Source organism: Raphanus sativus, chromosome 6, assembly GCF_000801105.2.
Source record: "Raphanus sativus cultivar WK10039 chromosome 6, ASM80110v3, whole genome shotgun sequence".
In the NCBI taxonomy this organism is placed as follows: Eukaryota; Viridiplantae; Streptophyta; class Magnoliopsida; order Brassicales; family Brassicaceae; genus Raphanus; species Raphanus sativus.
The window spans coordinates 45472800-45491131 of NC_079516.1; the positions used below are offsets into that span (position 1 = coordinate 45472800).

General features: G+C 35.3%; 2 protein-coding genes across 3 annotated transcripts; both read left to right on the forward strand.

The window, feature by feature from the left end:
- Nucleotides 1-132: 132 nt before the first annotated feature.
- On the forward strand, nucleotides 133-1749 carry LOC108836723 (uncharacterized). Its single transcript, XM_018609836.2, has 3 exons — nucleotides 133-466; nucleotides 545-764; nucleotides 959-1749. The coding sequence occupies exons 1-3, from the start codon at nucleotides 257-259 to the stop codon at nucleotides 1639-1641; spliced, it is 1113 nt and encodes a 370-aa protein (XP_018465338.1). The 5' UTR covers nucleotides 133-256; the 3' UTR covers nucleotides 1642-1749.
- An 8338-nt stretch (nucleotides 1750-10087) lies between these two features.
- On the forward strand, nucleotides 10088-13675 carry LOC108812353 (transcription factor LHW). 2 transcript variants are annotated; one of them, XM_018584596.2, is made up of 9 exons: nucleotides 10088-10428; nucleotides 10516-10698; nucleotides 11072-11200; nucleotides 11280-11406; nucleotides 11499-11558; nucleotides 11643-12641; nucleotides 12726-12941; nucleotides 13019-13144; nucleotides 13235-13675. In XM_018584596.2, the coding sequence occupies exons 2-9, from the start codon at nucleotides 10604-10606 to the stop codon at nucleotides 13403-13405; spliced, it is 1923 nt and encodes a 640-aa protein (XP_018440098.1). In that variant the 5' UTR covers nucleotides 10088-10428; nucleotides 10516-10603; the 3' UTR covers nucleotides 13406-13675. The 2 variants fall into 2 exon arrangements, with proteins under 2 accessions (XP_018440098.1, XP_018440099.1); XM_018584597.2 differs by having other exon boundaries at nucleotides 10088-10393.
- Nucleotides 13676-18332: the final 4657 nt, after the last annotated feature.

The following is an 18332-nucleotide window of genomic DNA, read 5'->3' on the forward strand; positions in this document are numbered from 1 at the left end:
TTCAAATTTCAAATCCTAAATAGGGTATTTTGCAAATTATCCCTTAAATTTATGAGATATGGCTTATTTGTGATTTCTTTGGGATTTTATTCTATAAACTAACGAAAAAACGAAACCTTAAAACCAATTACTCGAAGCCGCAAAGTCAAACTTTAGTAGAGGAACCTATATGTATACAGTATACGTCAAAAACTATAACAGAATAGGTTATATGATATCATTATTGGCAACGTAACATTATTGATCAACGAAGAAGATGAATAGTACTGAAGAACAAGAAAGAAACGAGAAGGAAATAGAAGACCTATCGACTATTTTGTTTTGGATAGAGCGTCCGTTTCTCGTCATACTTCTCCTCTTCTCCGGCTTCTTCTCAGTTCTGATCGGCCTTCTGCTTCTCCCTACTACTCTTCTCGCCATAATATTCTTTTTCTTATGCCCTCGACTCTCTTCTACTGGACCCTCTGTAAGTTTCTTCTTTCTAATGTATCTATCTTACATCTAATTAATTAACTTTACTTGGTTTTTACTTATTTATAATTAGGGTATCGGTGGGTTCTGGCTGTTTCTATCAGACCGGTTCATGTTTCTATTGGCTCTAAGCTCTCATGAAACCTTACTCGTTTGGCGTCTCACCGTTTTTATCTCCCTCGTGAACCACTCTGTTTACATCATCGAGTACATTGTTAGATCTTATAAATCTCATCATACCATATCACTTCCTCCTCATAAGTCCCACATCGATGAAGTTCCGATAACCCCCGGTAATTAAATAAACCCTAATTAGTATTTTTTAGTGAACAATAGTTACTCAAACTTGGCGCTATCTTGATTTTTTTCATATTATTTTTTATTCCAACAAACTCCAATATATTTGAACACTGTGTGATGAACAATGCGAAACCACTAGGCTAGGTTGTTATGAGTACTTAGTGTTTTTGTTGTTGTTTCTATACAGGGATTGTTGATGAGATCAATGAACTAGAGAAGATGGGGAAGTTATTAGAAGAGTTAAGAGAAGATGGAAAGAAGATGGATATAGAAACGGAGCTTATCCTGCAAGTTATCCACTCAGATCTTGAAAAACATAGAAAAACTTTGTCTATGAGCCTCTTAGAGTTAAGTGAAGAGTTGGGAGATGATGGAGAAAAGATAGGGGTGTATATGGAGCTGATTAAGAACTTCGTTAACTCGGAGCTTGTAACTCTGAGAGGCGACCTGAACCTCAATATTAATGATCATATCTGGGGAGATGTATCAGATGACCTAAGATGTAGTAGAGATGAGGAGGATATCAAAGCTTGGAGAGTAAAACTGAAATCTCTGGCTGAAAAAGTTCATGAGACCTACTTTGTTATCCAAGAAACTGCCAAGGCGGCCAAAACAACGGCTGACAGGGCCACTCGAACCTACATGGTTGTGGACGAAATGTCAAAAGAAATTGAAACTAAGAGTGGGATGATAAAAGAAGAAGCCCTTGAGATGTTTTTAGAGTTAAGAGGAGAAGTCTGGGAAACGTTGTTGGACTTCGAATCTAGAAAAGAAGAAGCGGAGGTTGCTGCGGACAGAGCTGCGGAGGAGCTTTCATATGCAATGGTGGAGTTGATGGAGGCAGTCAAGATCCGTCCGTGGGAGGGTTAGAGAACCGGTTAACAGTTTGCATGCCTCTCTAATTATATTTCAGTCTCTTTATTTTTTGTTTTGTTAGATGAGTTTCATTTTTAATTATGTTTTAGTGTTTGTATTTTATTTTATTTTGTTTGACGACTACTCTTTAGTATATCGTAGAATGATTTTATTTGGCTAGGTCCTGCAGAGTCTATCATATGTCACACTAGAAGAAAACATCATGAATTCGACAATAGTTTTCGAAAACTTGAATGTTGGAGAGGGAGACATACCCGAATAACGAGTTCGGCCTAAGAGTCCGGCCAGAGGGCCCAGGAACCCAGCCAGAGTTCGGTTCGGCCTAAGCGTTTGGCTCATTAAAAAGGGATATGAGAGATCAGGTTCACCAATTCATTTCTACTTCTTGTTGCAGTTAAATACAAAGGTTTTATTTCTTCACTCAGTAACCTAAATACAACACATGCCTTTCTTGTACTTATTGGCATGCTTGTCAATGAAATGCTAGTACAGTTAATTGGTTAAACTTTAAAGTTTGCCTAGCTCTTAAACGATTAACTGTCTTGTGAAGATTGGTTTGAACTAAGACTGATTTATTCTTAGTTCTTAGTTAGACCGTTGTCCCTTTACTTTGTTATGTCGAATCAGTTCGTGTAAAATTTAATTTCAAGACTTTCGTAGTCTTAAAACCTTTTGTACTAACTAGAGTCGCTAAACCTTTCTGTTTGGTGTTCAGTTTGTTATTTCATCTTTGCTTTCTTCCTGTACATTCCTCTCGAGAGGGGAATATCATGACAACCATCTTGTTTACGGTTGGTCTGCGCCTCTGCGGGATACTAAACAGTAAACACAGTACTAGTGACTAAAAGTTATGCTATGTGGCCTCCGGAATAAGTTAACGGGTTTTACGGTAAAAGCCTTTACCCAGTAAGTATTTTACTCAAAAAACTATATTTAAGCAAAACTATCTGCGAACATCATGATCTATGTCCACTAAATTACAGTGGGTGGTCTTATAGCCCAGACCATAGACTTCAAATTCGACTTTTTACTAGTATCATTCGAAATGGAAATAACAATTCACTGTAACGAAGCGACGTTACATTTGACTATTTAGAGTCTAGACTGACTATTTACTCAGAATCATCATTTTGCAACGAGTCAATATTGTCAAGCGAATGGTTATTATTAACTCTTTTAGTGGATACTCCGAATCTCCTTCGTGTTTATCTGTGGATTTTGGTGTATATACATATTACATATCAACAAGTCTTTAACTTTTTGTATTGTCAACATCGACTTTTTAGACGTTGAGATTTTGTTAGATCTAGTGGCGCGCTTTGGTTTATTTTCTACCAATAAACACATAGTAAAGTATCTTTCGAGAGTTGGTGCTTAACTGAAATTCATCCGGGTTTAGCATCATATATGGGTTCTGTCTTTGGGGAACTTTGTGTCTTTTTCATCATGTATTAAACACCAAAATTGCGAAATTGGCATTTGTGTTTAAAGATAAACTATCAGGTTACCAAGCAAGAATGATGTCTCAAGGTGGCAAGGAGGTCATAATCAAGTCGGTGGCTATGTCTATATCTGTTTACGCCATATTTGTATACCGTCTTCCAAAGATATCCAATAAAAAAAGACTAAATATATCTGAAAAAAACAAAACAAAATCAAAGCTCTAATCTTTTTGTTTTTAGATATATAGTCTTTAAGTTTCCTTCTTTGCATTCTATTTTTCAAAATTATAACATATCGATTAGATATAACCTAGCCCAAACAGGAGACTGCAAGCAGTTTACAAATCTGAAACTGGATAAAACAGAAAGATAACCCAGGAACAAAACAACTTCGCCCTTCGCCTGGGCATCCACCACCGAGACGCTATAATGTCTTATCCCTGCTGGCATACAATCTAGTTGATGAGGCGTAGCGACCGACATGGGAGAGAGGCGAGGCAACATAAGTACCTAATCCTTGCAACGGCTGAAACGCCCCATGCCCACTTAGGCTACCTGGAATCGAGAATATTAACTGAATAGTGGATAATGTCATTTGGTTACGTTATTGTTTGTAATTTCTATGTAAAATTTTTGGAGGTTAGGGGAAAATGGAATCGATGGGAGAATCTTGACATGCTGACTCCTCATTTAGTCATTTCTCACTCCTGTAAGAAATTGGGACAATTACTGACATGGCAGCAACCAGGGAAAGAAAATAAAAGTAGAGTTAATAATACCAGAATTCTTTACAAAAACCATTCATAAAAGAATTGAGAAATAGGAAAACGTGAACTGTTGCTGCAGTGAGTCATTTTGAAGTAATGGTTGTCTTTCCTTCTTTTAAAGCAAAAGTATTTCGATATGTGGTAAGTGATGCATAAGATTTATTTAATTTTTATTAATATTGAAATTTTGAAAGAATCTTTAATCGGGCTCTACTTTAATAAAAAAAAAACTATTCCATCATATTTCAATCTAGTTAACTGTACATGGTTAGTTCATGTCCAAATCGTAGGACATTCCTACCAAGTCAAGGTCCATCTTTCGGACTGTTTCTTGTATGGTAGAACATATAAAGTGTTCGGGAGATCATCCGATTAAATTGAGATTATTTCTAAATGTAAACTTTATGCTTTTAGAACTTCAAATTACATTATCTCAAGATCATACAACTAATTTGAGACTATTTCTGATATATTTTGCTATTTTTATTGTTAAATAGAAGAACTTTAAAATATAAATGAAATTTATCTCAATGTCTTTTTAAATAGTATTCTTTAAATATATATATCTTATAGAGATTATTATTGTTCTTTTAAATATAGAGAGTAACAATTTATATTTTAAAAAAAGAAATAGAGAAGATATGTTAGAGCATCTCCAAGAGTAACCTTATATATAGAGATTATTATTGTTCTTTTAAATATAGAGAATAACAATTTATATTTTAAAGAAAGAAATAGAGAAGATATGTCAGAGCATCTCCAAGAGCAACCTTATATTTGAAGTTGGATGAACCTTATATTTGAGGTTTGAGGATGCTTTTCTCCAATGATAAACCTTAAAATAAACCTTAAAAGTTTTAGATATTTACATTATAGTTCTTAACATTAGACAAAAATCAAAGAAAAATACAAAACTTTTATAACAACTAAAGTGTACACTAAAATGTTATAAACAATATTTATTAATAAACTATTACACTGTAATAGAAAATAACAGATATATAAGAGATTATTACAAACGAAATCATTTTTCTAAGAAAATATAATTATTCATCATTGTTATTTATGTAAAAACTATTACACTTTAATAGCAATTTTTGCTTTGTTTTTTTTCATTTAAAACTTATTTATTTATTTAAAGTTATATGCAAAAGTTGAATTTATAAAAACATATATACAATTTATAAAAAAAGTAAAATTATATGAACTAAAATGATAAACAAAAAAGTTATCAAAACTACTTAAAAGACATAAGAATACAAGGACCACAAAAATATGAAACCTCAAATATAAAGTTTTGTACAGTGAAACCTCAAATATAAGGTTTCACTGTACAAAACCTTATAATTTGAGGTTTTGAGATTGTTCTTAGAATACATAAAACTTTATATTTGAAGTTTTAAGGTTGTTTTTGGAGAACCTTATATTTGAGGTTTTAAAGTTGCTTTTGGAGATGCTCTATGTAGTTTAACTTTAAATACTATTATAAACGTAAAAACGGCAACAAGTAGGAGATTTTCAAAATGTGTCATATACTCCAACGAGGTTTTTTTTTGTATGGTAAATGGACTATAGGGTTGGTTTGCTGTGCCCCTTTAATCCTTTATTATAAAAAGTCGTACCATTTTGACCAAAAAAAAAGTCGTACCATTAATAACGAAAACATAAGTTAGAAAACGGAATCAGTAAGATAGTGTTAGAAATTGCAATGAATCATTCAATTTACAACCATTCTTTTTTTGTCAAGCATACAACATATAGCATTGTAGACAAATATGATGAGAAGAAGATAGAATCGAGGATTAAATTTGAAATGCAACAAAGCAAAGCCTCTCAATCTCTCATCATTCTTCATTATTCGCACTCTATTACACTCTCTACCCTACCACTCTACCCACGTGTCATTCTACCTCTCTCCAACCCTCCAACATCCTCATTCTATAATTGCTATGCATGTCGGTATGTTTTATCATTTCTTTTTTGCTTACTTGTTTATCATTTTAGCAAAAACAGAAAGAAGAAGTGTAATTTTTTTTTGACAATTTTTCCATATTCGGAGTGGCGCTTTTTGATAAACGGACGGTTTTACCGTACTTACCGAATTACCAACAAATCAGAAAGTATTCAGGAAATACGCAGACTTAGTTTTAAGCACAATTTAATATATTTATAATATGTTTAGTTAGTTTTAAACATGATAACACAAATTTATAGACATAGTTATATAATTTTTAATGGATAACTATAAACAGTTTTCTGTTGATTTATCGAACAATTAGATTAAGGTTTGTCTCATACGTAAAAGTTCTCAAATGCAGTATGTATGTATTTATTTTGAGTTTGAACAATAATTTTGGACTTAATAGTTAACTGTAGTTATTTGGTAATGAATAATTACACAAAATATATCAGTAATGAATAAAAAGTAATCAGCCGCATTTCAATTTTACACGGATAAAAAAAAATTTACTTTGTTAAGGATATTAAGCGGCCAACGTGAAAACTATGCGGTCTTATGCGGATCAAATCGGATCAACACCTAACTTTAACGATTTGCTCATATTCATCGTGGTTAATCCTCGGACGACGTTTAAGCGGCTGAGTGACCGCATTTTCGAACATGAACTTTTTTTAATCAAGTTGTAATTTTTTTATTCCTTTATTCCATGTTTTCATAAGTTATTACATCTATGCTCAGAGTCGGATTTTACTAAGACCCTATTCAAAAAAATATTTACTATATATTTAACTATATAATGAAATGGTTTTAAAAATTAATAGGTTTATCTATATATATAAGCTTTTTCTTTAAAGTATAAACTATAAGTTTAAGAGTTTATCTAAAATTTTGAAATTTTAAATCTAATTTGTGTATTTATTTTAAAAAAAATTCTTAATATATATTATTATTTTTAGATTAGGACTCTCATTTACCGCTACACTAACAAATGCTATTAAACGATCCTTTCTACTATCTTCGAAAACAAGCATGAATTTTTCAATCTTTTATTTGAGTGTTTGTGTTAACTTGGTAAAGAAGAAGATGAAAAGATGTTTTACACTATGCTATAGTAACACCAAAAATTACAAATATACAGAAAATAAAGAAATACTTTCGAATAACACTAAACTATGTTATCCTAAAATACTTTCTCAAAAAAAAAACTATGTTATCCTAAAATAGCATATAAAGAAAAAAAATTTGAAATATCATTTACTAGAAATATAAAAAGATTGATATAAGCACATTTATAATCATATAATAATAAATATATTTAAATGAAATAAATATTCTAAAATAATCATATAATAATAAATATATTTAAATGAAATAAATATTCTAAATGTTTAAATAATAAATTATGTAATAAATATATGTTTTATTGTATTTAGGGTTTAATATTTAGAGGTTGATATTAGGGTTTATAATTTAGGATAGTTTAATGTTTTCTTGTTTAAGAAATGTTATTTTGGAAAATGTTATTTTGCGTGCTAGTGTGATTAAAAGAGTTCCCTCTATGGAATTTCCCAACATTAATATTTAAAAAAACAACATTAAATTTTAGCAACCAAAATTTAACAAGTGATATTTAAAAGAAAACATTAACCAAAGTCGCAGTGGATAAATACTTTTACTTTGTGGGTGTAGGCTAAGCAAATCCTCTCATATATAATACCTAACCAGTTTATATGAGCATGAAACATTATTTTAGACTCAAGCTTATGATAAACCCCAGCCATTAAAACATTGTCAAACAACACAACATTTTTTACTGTGTTATATAAAAATGATTGCATAACAAAATTAACAAATCAGACAAAGTATTAACATGTTTATATATTAGTTTCTAAATTAGGTAACTAATATTTGAAGAGTTAAACTTGGCAATATCGCACATTGACCCTTTTGTATAAATAGTGTGAACAAAATGACATGAAATTTGGTAAAACCTACAAAAACCTCACTCATACGATTTACTTTTCAAATAAAAATATAATTTTTAGCTATTTAATTTATATTATACTGACTAAATTGTCCAGTCAATCCACTATGAATTTATCAAACGATTTAGTATGTTCTTAGAGAAATATCATTTTTTGAAAGTCGGCACATATTGTTATTTTGTAAATTGTCTGTTACAAAAAACAATCTTCACAAATAAATATAATTGAGGAGAGAATGTAGTTTGGACCTCTACATTGGCTTAGGGGGTCTCACTGTGAGTATAAAAAGCACTGCCACTTCTGTAAATATTCAGAGAAGGAATTAGCAAATTGTCACCGGTGACCTCATCAAGACAGCAACAACCACTAATTCTCTCTCAATGACTTACGAGACACCTAAGGCAAGCGATAAACATCTTGTTTTTTCTGCCATTTCGTCTTTTCTTTCTTTTGTCGTGTTTTCGCCCAATTTATCATTCGCCTTTTCTTTCTAATATCAAATCATTCCAATTTTTATTTGTTTTACTCGAAAATAGTGACATACCGCAAAAACATTTTGAGAAAATTACGTATAGATTAACTTTATGATTTTCCAATTATATACAGAATCACTTTTCACTTGATACACACATTTGAACCATTTTTTGTTTCATCTGTTATGCCTTTTCAAGTAATTTTTATCTCTCGTTAACTAAATGACTACAAAGTTTAATAGTCTCCACCACCAAGTTCATTTTCTTATTCATGGTGTTTAGTTTTTTCATTACTTAACTCAATTAATCAAAGACAGATCTTATCTCTGAAAGATTCACATTTTTTTACCATCAACATTCATTTATCACAATTTATTGTAGCTCCTAATTTTATGGAGTAGAGAAAAATAAATAAGAGATGAATTATGCCGTAGTGAGCTTTGCTCTCCATCGTGAGCCGTCATAACGAAGCGCCTCGTCCTCGTCATTCAATATGCTCGAGAATCTACAGATTAGGATTGTCTTCCTCGTTTGAGCTTTTACTCATCTGTCATCTTCCAAACCGCGGCTGAATTCATCTTCTAATGCTTTTAACCACCACCACCGCTCGCTCGTCTCCTCTCTCCTCTGCTCTAGTTGACTTTGTTCCACACAATGGTCATCGGCGATCCAAAAGCTTGAGAGTAACAATGGTGAAGTTCTGTCTTTTGCAATTGTGGTCCTTCTATCCCACAATCCTAAAATTCATAATATGTATTTGAGAGTGTATGTTTATATAGATTTAGAGAAGAAAAACTAATGTAAGAACTCCAAAAAATAACAACAATGTATGTATGAATTGTATTAATGTATTTGGGTTACAAGATCGATAATAAAACAGTAACGAGTTACAAAAGAAATGAACAAAGAAAGGTAGATGTGTTTTTAGTGGAGAGATCGATGATGCCAGTGTTCAGGTGTATTTGTGTATTGATGAACCTTTTTTTTCTTTGCTCTCCTTATATATTCCATTTTTTTTGTTTAGAGCATCCTACATCTCTAATTCTTTCACCAAACCTTCGATTATATGATGATGTTCTTTGAGTGAGTCCAGCCTTATTATCGAATATTCCTATATCCATGGGACTTTCTGAAATGACGACCTCTCACGCTCTCAGTAAAGCTATCCTAAACAATCTTTCTCATTGCCTTACTTTTTCGAATTGGCTTATCACCATCTTCTCCCAATTTGAGTTTGGCCTGTTTGTCGAATTTGGGTCTAACACCAACCATCACTATAGCAAAAAACACATGAGTTTGGGTCGTTTGTATCAGAAGAAAATTTGGTTTTTAAAAACCCTGAATTTATATATGAATATAAGACACCTTCATATGTGTACGAAAAAAGCGTTATGTATATATATGTTAGGTATTGTGAAGCAAAATATAAGACAATTCTCTTCCAAATCCTCTCTTAGTCTTTAGTCATTAATTGACCAACCAACTAAGCATTATACAAACAACAAAGTACAAACTCCTCCTAAAGTCTAATAATTGTCCGTTATTAAATGTTTTAAACATTTTGGGAACGTCTTTTAATTCTCCGAGAGGTACACTTTAAAAAAAAAAAACTTTTGTATTTTTTATGAAAACAAACATTATAGGATATTACCTTACACAAACACGAGAACAAATTATTTGTGGGAAATGGACAAAAGACTTGGACTACCCCACTCAGTGGCACAATCCTGTAATTTCTACAAAAATATTTTACCCTTTCTAGAATTCATCGTCATCTTTGGTTTTAATAACACAGTTCCCTTTTGCTCCCATTTTCATTTCATCTCTCCTTTTTTTTATCACAGAAGAAGAAAAAAGCAGAAGCTCCTTTGATTTATATCACTCAAGACTTTAATCTTCATCTGACTATTGAAGCTGAATCAATGGCTGGAATCCTAAAGCTCCAAGCTTGGAGTATATTGTGAAGAAGAAGAAGAAGAAAAAATCGAATTTACTTTTTTATTTATTAATTTCTGGAAAATGGCATGTGTGGGTATGATCGCTAGTAGCTTAGATCCTGAGAGGAAGCAAAGTGGAGGACTTAGAACAAAACAAGCTGGACGAGGATCTTGCCGTGGAAGTTAGTCTTTCGTTTCAATCTCTCCTTTAAAGAATGTAATAGTTTTGTGGGTTTCCTTAGATAAAGTTTTGTTTTTTCAGTTAAAAGTTTTGATTTTTTTCTTTTTTTTGTTTCCTGGACAGTTTGAAATTGCAGTGTTTTTAAGTGAAGAAGATCGTTCTTTAGTTGGAGCTGAGAGAGCTGAGAGAGAGAGAGAGAGAGAGAGGCAAAATGGGTGTTTTGCTAAGAGAAGCGTTGAGGTCTATTTGCGTTAATAATCAATGGTCTTATGCTGTTTTCTGGAAAATCGGCTGCCAAAATTCAAGGTAACTTCTTCTACTTACTACTTTCATTTTCCTATTACCAAAAAAAACAAACAAAAAAACTAAGATATAAATCTTGAATGAATTTTGATTTAAGGGTTCTTCAAACTCAGATCTCGAGGATGTTTTTTTCTCTTTTATTTTTTGGGATTTTGTGTTTGGTTTAATCTTGGTTGTTGTGTAAGAGAATCTTTTGATTTGTGACAAAACCATATCCTCTTCTTTGGTTTTAATTGTTTATGATTTGTCCAACAGTTTGTTTCTTCTTTTAACTTTCTTGTCCTTTTTTTGTTTCGTCTCTCTATCTAGTAACTAAAATCATTCTTGTTGTCCTTTTCCGTTTGGATTTGTGTTGAAATTTCTTTAATGGGTGCAGTTTGTTGATTTGGGAGGAATGCTACAACGAAACCTCCCTTTCCGGACATGACATTGATACCCAAGGGACTGTTCAGTTGCTTACAAACAGAATGATGTTGAACAATCGAATCATTTTGGTAGGAGAAGGGTATGTCTATCTCTCTCTCTCCCTCCATTATTTTTTTCATTTTTCTCTCTCTAATTAAGTGAAGTTTGGATTATTACAGGTTAGTTGGGAGAGCTGCATTTACAGGACATCATCAATGGATTCTAGCTGATAGTTTCAACCGCGGTGGTGTTCATCCACCTGAGGTTATTAATGAGATGCTTCTCCAATTCTCTGCTGGTATTCAGGTTTGTCCCTTACTTTAAATCCAACATACATAGATAGATAGATAGATGTTCAAGCTCTTAAAAATGATTGTGATTGCTTTGTTTGTTTTCAGACCGTCGCAGTTTTTCCAGTTGTTCCTCATGGTGTTGTTCAACTCGGTTCTTCCTTGCCTGTGAGTTTCTCTCCAGTTAACTCTTTCACAATGTTTTGCTTTTTAATTACTGAGGAGGTTCTTGTGTTCATATGTATGGCGCAGATTATGGAGAACTTGGGTTTTGTGAATGACGTGAAGGGTCTTATCCTGCAACTTGGATGTGTTCCGGGGGCTCTCTTATCCGAGAGCTACACAACATCTTATGAGCCTCCTCCCGCTGCTGATTTTATCGGAGTCCCCGTCTCCGGTTTAATGCCCTCTCAAGGACACAAGATCCTCCAGTCTTCTGCTTTTGTAGCCGAAGCTAGCAAACCACATTTCAACTCCACTGCTTCATCATCAGATCATCATACATTTGAAGAAGCTTCCTGTAATCATCTTGTGGATGAGCAGCAAGGAGGAGGATGGCAAAACGCAACAAGTTTTCTAGCAGGACCAGAGGCTTGGCTGAATCAAAACTTGTCTTGTATGTCTAATGCGGAGCAGCAGCAGCAGCAACAAACCCCATGCGAAGACTCCGGCTCGAAACGAAGCGGCGACGACTTGTTTGATATGTTGGGTCTGGATGGTGATAGGAACAGAGGCTGTGAAAACAGTTGGGGGATGATGAGAACAGAACTGCTCACTAGGGAGTTATCAGACTTTAGGATCATTCAGGAAATGGGTTCTTCTTCACTCTCAGGAGGAGCAGAGGATCATCTCTTGGATGCTGTGGTCTCAGGTGCTTGTTCCTCCGCTAAGCAGATCTCAGACGAGACTTCCGAGTCATGCAAAACCACAATGACCAAAGTCAGTAACTCTTCTGTTACCACCACACCATCTCACAACAGCCCTCAAGGTTTATATAAGAAACAAGGGACACCTGTGGTGGTGGGGCCATCGTCTCAGATCAGTTCTTGGGTTGAACAAGCATACAGCTTAAAGCGTGAGGGCAGCAGCAGTCAAAGGGTGATGAACAAGAACAAGAACGAAACTGCAAAACCGGCTAGTAACCGTAAAAGGCTTAAACCAGGAGAGAATCCAAGACCAAGGCCTAAAGATCGGCAGATGATTCAAGATCGTGTCAAGGAGTTGCGTGAAATCATACCAAACGGTGCCAAAGTAAGCTGTTTTTCTTTTTAAATCTTATAAACAAAATCCCTTTTTAAATAAACAAAGTAAAATGTTTTTGTTTTGTTTTCACAGTGTAGCATAGATGCGCTCCTGGAACGTACAATCAAACACATGCTCTTCTTACAAAACGTATCGAAGCATGCTGATAAGGTGAAACAAACCGGAGAGTCTAAGGTTATGAAAGAGGAAGGAGGAGGAGCGACATGGGCTTTCGAAGTAGGGTCAAAGTCTCTAATGTGTCCCATTGTAGTTGAAGATATTAACCCTCCTCGCATCTTCCAAGTTGAGGTAATAATCTTTCCACTTGCTTGCTAGTCAAGTCTTAGTGTGTTTTTGATCTTAGTCTGTATATATATTTGTGACAGATGCTATGCGAACAACGAGGATTCTTTCTAGAGATCGCTGATTGGATCAGAAGCTTAGGTCTGTCCATCTTGAAGGGTGTCATTGAAACTCGTGTAGACAAGATTTGGGCTCGGTTCACTGTTGAGGTATATATTTACTTAAGTTAAATAAGTTTGTTTGAATGATAAAAGGTGAGAGATTTTAAGATACTAATGTTTTTTTTTTTGGGTTTTTAGGCGAGTCGAGATGTGACAAGGATGGATATATTCATGCAACTAGTGAAGATTTTGGAGCAGACGATGAAATGTGGAGGAGGAAACTCTAAGGCTATTTTGGATGGGATCAAAGCTACAATGCCCATTACCAACAGCACCTTACCGGTTACTACTGGTGGTTGTTCAATGTAACTGACCGGCTTGGTTAAAAGCTGGATGATTCATATAGAGGTTACGAGCGGACCGGTCCAGGAGGCTCGCTATGACTAACTAAAAAACGTCAGTCTGAAAATCGGTTTGGCTGTTCAATGTACATTTGCTTCTCCTTTTTTATTTATCTTTTGGGATTTTTTTTTGCAAATTTTATTTTCTATATTGAATCTCATTTGTGTGGATTTTTTTTTGTTACTTTTAATCCTATGGAGACTGATATAATGAATTAATCATGTTTTTGGAGTGTAATTTTTAGTTAATAACTAAATAGTCTTAACTAAAAACTTTTTGCATTTACCGGTTTAAGTGTTCAAACAGTTTCACGTATATCAAGAACCGGTCCACCAACAACAGCTTTAAGCCTTTAACAGTACAGAAGCTCACATGTATTTTGTACCTTTGTGATACTTTGATTAGTAACTCTTATGTACATTATTAGCTTATTATTAATAATAAAACAGAGGCTCTGCTTTCAATAAAATTTACTCTTTATTACCACAACGCGAGGTTGTGAGAAAAAGCTATATATATTGGTAGTTGCAATACTTAAGTTAACAGCTTTATAACCAACGACTTGGTGTTTTACTAACCTGTGATGGAGTCTTAATCCATTCCTAATTCTAACATTTGTCCAAAATATTTTTTCATTCACATTTGTGGTCCACAAATGCAATAGAACTATAGAAGAAACAAAGTGGTTTCACCTAGCTGTGATGGATGTCTTAATCCACTCCTAATTTTACATATTTGAAATATATTTGAGTTCATACACTTTTGAGGATCAAACTTAGCCTAGTTAAGTTTCTATTGTATTTTGAGATCCACAAATGCGAATGAAAAAAACTTTGTCTAATTAAGTTCAAATACAATTGAAACTGTGTTTCTTATTACAATATGTGTTCTGCTTTCTGCTTTCTGCTTTTACCCTTTTGAGGTACCTAAAGTTTGATGCAAAAGGTACATGAACTATTTTGCTTTGCATTTAGCCTTCTCTCCACTCTAAAGATTATGATGGAATAATCGACAGGACATTATGATTTCACAAATTTTCATTATATGTTCTTGGGCCTTTCAATTTCTTCCTCACTTTTAATATATGCTTCCAATACTTTATTAACAGTAGGCTAGAGGTGTTTTTTTGTCACAGTACGCTAGAGGTGTTTATTTATTATTTATTATACTGTATACCTTTTTCAGTTGTAATATTAACTACCAATTCTATATTTATTTCTAGTTTCTTTCTTGAAGAACACTTAAGAGTTTGTTGTCGATTTGAATGACAAAAAATTGATGGAAGGAAAAGCATCTCAAAGTTGATATACATCTGGCGTCTAGGTTTGATCTTTATCATATACAAAAATGTCTCCGTCTGAAACAAAGAGATGGTGATCTTTAGGAAACTATCCCAAGTTCTGGATGTTGTTCTCCTGTAGCTGTCTTCCCAAAAGTATGTACAATAGTTTATTGAAAACTATTCAGTGACGTAGCAATTTAGATACAAAATAGGCATATGCTCTTATCTCTTGGTCATTTTTCTTTTATGATTTTTGTTGAATTATATTTGTAACTAAGTTTAATATTCAGATGCAGGTCTCCAATCTAGATGTGTGTGATTGGGTGACAGAGAAAACATAACGGAACAAAAAAATTACGACAACAGAGCTGAACACTTAATCTAGATATGGTATTATATAGTTTAGGTTTGAGATGTTTATTTGTTGAATTGTTGGTGGTTCACTTCGATTATGATTACAATTTAATAGCTGATAAGCTGTTGACATGGCACTTGCAGAAGCATAAGAGCATCTTTATGAGACAGGACTTTTAAAAGTCCTTAATTTTTTTTTTCTTTTTGTTTTCTGTTAAATGAGAGAAATCAATGAGTAAGAAGTGTGGGACGAATGTGGGACGTTTCTTATAAAAGGACAAATGAAGAAAGTCTAGGACATTTGCCGTGGGACCTACGCCGAATTCACCTAAGGACGAAGCTAAGTATGAAAGAGACAAAGTGACAAAGCTTTCTTTACTGAATAATGTGAAACTTCCTTAACCCCTTTAGGGTTTTACAATGCTCGTTATATAGAGCTTTACAAGAAGGATCTAGATACATTAGGTGAGCCTTATCCTTACAGCCTGTAACGTTCAAAGGTTGTCACATAAAGACAAGAGAGGAGCGAATAGGTTGAGTAGGAGCCGTTGTTCCTTTTCCGTACAACACACTCTTTTGTCTCTGTTATTACAGAGTTGTGTGTTGGTGTTGGGCTTGATTACTTGACATGCTTGGGCTTCGCTTGTTGCTTGGCCCATATGACTCACATCCCCCCTCAAACTTGAGGTGGGTGAAGCTCCAACTCCAAGTTTGTCCCTCAGTCTCATGAAGTCTTGTTTCGCCAGAGGTTTGGTGAAGATGTCTGCAGTTTGTTGAGTAGCAGGTATGTGCTTCGTTTCAATGAGACCGAGAGCTACCTGTTCCCTGATGTAGTGATAGTCAGTGTCAAAATGCTTGGATCTTTTGTGCAGAGCTGGGTTCGCACTCAGGTACACAGCAGATAGATTATCACACATCAGGAGAGTTGCTTGCGGTTGTCGGATGCCTATGTCCCTGAGCAGTAGAGACATCCATGTTACTTCCTGAGCTGTAGCTGCAAGGGCTCTGTATTCAGCTTCAGTTGATGATCGTGAGACAGTCTCTTGCCTCTTTGCAGACCATGAGATGATGTTAGGTCCGAGAAGAGTACAGAAGCCTGTCGTTGATCTTCTTGTTTCCTTGCATCCAGCCCAGTCACTATCGCAGAAGGCTGAGAGCTGAAGGCAGGGGTCCTTCTTGATGTGTAGACCGAGATGAAGAGTGCCTTTTACATACCGAAGAATCCTCTTGAGATGTCCAAAGTCTTGCATTGATGGTGAGTGCATCTTTTGACATACAAAGTTGACTGAGTACTGCAGGTCAGGTCTTGTGATTGTCAGGTATTGCAGTTTACCGGCGAGACTTCTAAAGTATGTAGGATCATCAAAGGGTTCAGAGACATCCTCTTCTATTCGTTGTGGCAGGGGAGTGGGCATGGGGTTACAATCTGACATCGAGGCTTGATGGAGAATGTCGGTTGCATAGGCCTTTTGATGCAGAAACAGACCTTCCTCATGTGTCTCTATTTCAATGCCAAGGAAATATTTGGGCTTACCAAGATCTTTCATTGCAAATCGTTGGTTTAAGTCTGAAAGGAGCTGTTGCAGCAGAGCATGGTCACTTCCTGTTAACAGAATATCGTCCACGTAGAGTAGAAGTATCATTGACTTGCCTTTGTCATGATATGTGAACAAGGAAGGATCTGATTTGCTGCAACTGAACCCGAATTCAATCAGGAAGTGACTGAAGGTATTGAACCATGCCCGTGGAGCCTGTTTGAGCCCATACAGAGCTTTGGTAAGGCGACATACATGATTTGGTCTTGCTGGATCAACAAATCCTTCAGGTTGTGTCATGTAAACCGGCTCATCTAACTCCCCGTGTAGAAACGCACTGCTCACATCCAGTTGTTTGATGCTCCATCCCTTTGAGACCGCTACATTCAATGTTAATCGGATGGTGGCTGTTCTGACGACTGGGCTGAAGGTTTCCAGAAAGTCCACTCCCTCTTCCTGTCTGTATCCTTTGCCTACCAGACGAACTTTCCTCTTATCAACTGTTCCATCTGGTCTGAACTTTGTAGCAAACAACCAGCCGCAGGTGATTACATTCATGTCGTCAGTGTAGGGAACAAGAGTCCAAGTGTGAAGAGTGTGAATGTTATTTATCTCATCCATTACTGCACTGTTCCATCCCGGGTGTTCCATCGCTTCGCTGATGTTCTTTGGTTCAGCTGTGGAGTATCTCGATGTCAGTAGAGCATATCTGGAGTTAGGCTTGTGTATTCCTGACTTTGCTCTAGTCTGCATCTGATGCTGATTTGTCGCCATCGGTACTTCCACAGCTGGTGCTTCCTCTTCAATGTGCAACTGCTCATTTTGAGCTTGCTCAACGACCGGTTGGAGTGGTGGTTCTGTTGGCAATGGAGACGGTAGAAGTCGTGGAACCAGATCATTTTGAGCTGGTGGAGTCGGCTGAGTTGCTCCTTGCCAAGCTTTGAGTAGAGCAGTTTCATAGCGTGGGACATACGTTTTGTATTTTTGTTTGAAGGGAAAGCAGCTTTCATCAAAGATCACGTTTCGGGAGATGTAGACTTTCTTCGTCGGTGGGTGTAAGCATCGGTACCCCTTGTGATGCGAGCTGTATCCAATGAACACACAGGGGAGAGATCGAGGTTCAAACTTGTGACTTGTGATCGGTCGAAGACATGGATAACACGCAACTCCGAATGTGCGCAGGTGAGAGTAATCAGGCTTCGCTTTATGAAGTATCTCGTAAGGACTTTTGTTGTCAAGAGCTTGGGTGGGGATCATGTTGATCACGTAGCTTGCAGTGTAGAACGCTTCAAGCCAGTAGGAGAGGGGTAGATGACTGTGAAACATCATTGACAGCCCCAGTTCAATGATGTGTCGATGCTTTCTTTCTGCAGAGCCGTTTTGTTCCGGAGTGTAGGGACAAGATACATTGTGTTTGATCCCATTATCTTGTAGATATTGTTTGAGATGATTGTTTATAAACTCTCCTCCTCCATCACTCTGAAAAATCTTTATCTTTGACTCAAACTGATTCTCAACTTGTTTCTTGAAAGCAACAAAGACATTGAGGAATTCTGATTTTAATTGAAGTGGAAACAACCAAGTAAACCGAGAGTGATCATCTACAAAGACCGCATAGTAGCGAAAGCCTTGATTAGAAACTACTGGAGAGGGACCCCACAAGTCACAATGAATCTTATTCAGGGGTTTCAACTCTCTGATACTAGACGACATGAAAGGAAAA